General features: G+C 28.6%; 1 protein-coding gene across 1 annotated transcript in view; it reads left to right on the top strand.

Moving 5' to 3' along the window:
- Nucleotides 1-2,500, top strand: part of LOC135209345 (histone-lysine N-methyltransferase, H3 lysine-79 specific-like) — a 29,607-nt gene that overhangs the window by 26,107 nt on the left and 1,000 nt on the right. Inside the window, exon 5 of the mRNA XM_064242044.1 lies at nt 2,263-2,305. Within this exon, the coding sequence (XP_064098114.1) occupies nt 2,263-2,305 (43 nt within the window). The remainder of the gene's footprint in view (nt 1-2,262; nt 2,306-2,500) is intronic.

Below are 2,500 nucleotides of genomic sequence, written 5' to 3'. Positions count from 1 at the left end.
TTTTCTTTAAATAAAAAAAAAAAAAACTCTTGGTATTAGACGTATCGTTTGAGTTTTAAAAATGCGCTTAATGAGATTTTATGTGTGCTAAATTTAATAGCTTTAGAAGTTATATAAGAATTATCCACATCAGAACGCATATACAAAAGACAGTGTACATACAATTATGTGTACACATATATACACATACACAAACACATACATAGTATATATAGTAAATATATATGTATATGTATGTATGTTTGTGTGACTGAGTGCGTGTATAGTCTGGAAAGCAGGGATATCATAAGAAGAGGATGTCAAAGTAAACTCTTATATATGTATATATATATATATATATATATATATATATATATATATATATATATATATATATATATATATATATATATATATATATATATACATATACACGTATATATATATACAGATATATCTATATATAGTATATATATATATATATATATATATATATATATATATATATATGAGCTTTACTTTGACATTCTCTTCTTATAATATCCCTACTTTCCAGAGTATACACGCGCTCAGACACGTAAACATCACATACATATATATTTAGTTATATATACTATGTATGTATTTGTGTGTGTATATATATGTGTAGATATAATTCTATATGCACTGTGTCCTTCTATATATGCCCATAAAAAACACCAAAATATAGAGAGAGTAGTAATATATTTCAGAGACTGCTGTCTCCCTCTTCCTGAAGAGGAGACAGCAGTCTCTGAAATATAGTACTATTTTCTCTATATTTTGGTATTTTTATGGGCTCCTTTTATTTTATATATATATATATATATATATATATATATATATATATATATATATATATATATATATATAATTAGCTACTATTTTTAGGACTCATTCATTATTCCCATTTCTGTCTTTTTTCTTCAATTTTCTTAATTTAGCTTTAAATATTAATCTAGACTCTCTGTACTCCGTAATGCTGCCAATCTTGATCTCTCTTTAAATTCATCCATATTTATGGCCTTTGTGTTAATCTCCATTAGATTTACTCCTTCATGCACTGAATAATCTTCGAATTAAACTTTACGTCCTCGTAGACGCTCATGGAAGTCATATATTCGATATTTGATTTTGACTGATACTTCATTTTAATTTTGATTTGACTGATAGCGTCGTAATTTATCCACTGTTCAAGTTCACTGATATATATATATATATATATATATATATATATATATATATATATATATATATATATATACATACATACATATTATATATATATATATATATATATATATATATATATATATATATATATATATATATATATATATATGAAGAGTTACGGCACGCGGATATCAGGAACAAACCATCGAGGGGAAATGAAAACAAAAAACGAATGAAGTCAGTGACTTATACCACTCTCTCCTCTCTCTCTCTCTCTCTCTCTCTCTCTCTCTCTCTCTCTCTCTCTCTCTCTCTCTCTGTGATCCGAGTTATAGTGAAAATGATCATAAAGATGATAATGAAGATGATGATACTATTTTCATAAACATAATTTCATTACGACAACTAATGTAATTATTACTATTATTACGTATGTTCGGAAGTTACAAGTTGTTCACTATTATTATTATTATTATTATTATTATTATTATTATTATTATTATTATTATTATTATTATTATTATTATTATTATTATATACATTCACAAGTCTCAATACATAATGATAATATTAACTTGAGAATCCAATTTACTCTTTATATAATTCCCAGTCTCTCAAACATGACAAACAAAATGGAAAAGAAGAATAATAACATAGAGAAGAAAATAACAAATAAAAAAAACGAATAGACAGATATTCCAATTTACGCAAAATCTCTTGATATTTTAACTTAGACAAACAACCACAAAGCAGGAATCTGCTTGAGTACAATTTTAGAACCTCTCTTGACATTCTGTGAATCAGCTTCCATAACGCTACCAGGAAAACGGGCCTACAGTTTTGTGGTTAATGAAGTGGAAATGGGCACTAAAAGAGATAGCGGAGTTGTTATTATATGTAATTAAATTCTCTTATGATGAGAGAGAGAGAGAGAGAGAGAGAGAGATTGAGGGAGAGAGAGAGAGAGAGAGAGAGAGAGAGAGAGAGAGAGAGAGAGAGAGGTGGATATCTTAATTAGATCTAAATTGATCCTCCCTTGCTACAAGATGGAATGTTATTTCTGTCTTTTATTTTTTTTAATTCCCATTCCAGCGACGCCATTATGCGTGACAGAGGAATTCCAGGTATTTGCCAGGTAAGTCGGTGTTAATGAACTGCTTCGATATGAGACCTATCGCCGGGGGAAGAGGGTTTTGGGTTGGGTTGGGGGTAGTGGAGGCAGGGAAGGGTTGAAGGGCTGAGGGTAAAAGAGGTAATAGCCTGCCATAGGTAATCTATCATTATGAAATCGGAAGACTTTATTTCATAATCTCTCTCTCTCTCTCTCTCT

The sequence above is a fragment of the Macrobrachium nipponense genome, chromosome 37 (assembly GCF_015104395.2).
Source record: "Macrobrachium nipponense isolate FS-2020 chromosome 37, ASM1510439v2, whole genome shotgun sequence".
Taxonomy (NCBI): Eukaryota; Metazoa; Arthropoda; class Malacostraca; order Decapoda; family Palaemonidae; genus Macrobrachium; species Macrobrachium nipponense.
The sequence above is the reverse complement of the archived record's forward strand: the minus strand, read 5'-3'. Positions and strand labels throughout refer to the sequence as shown.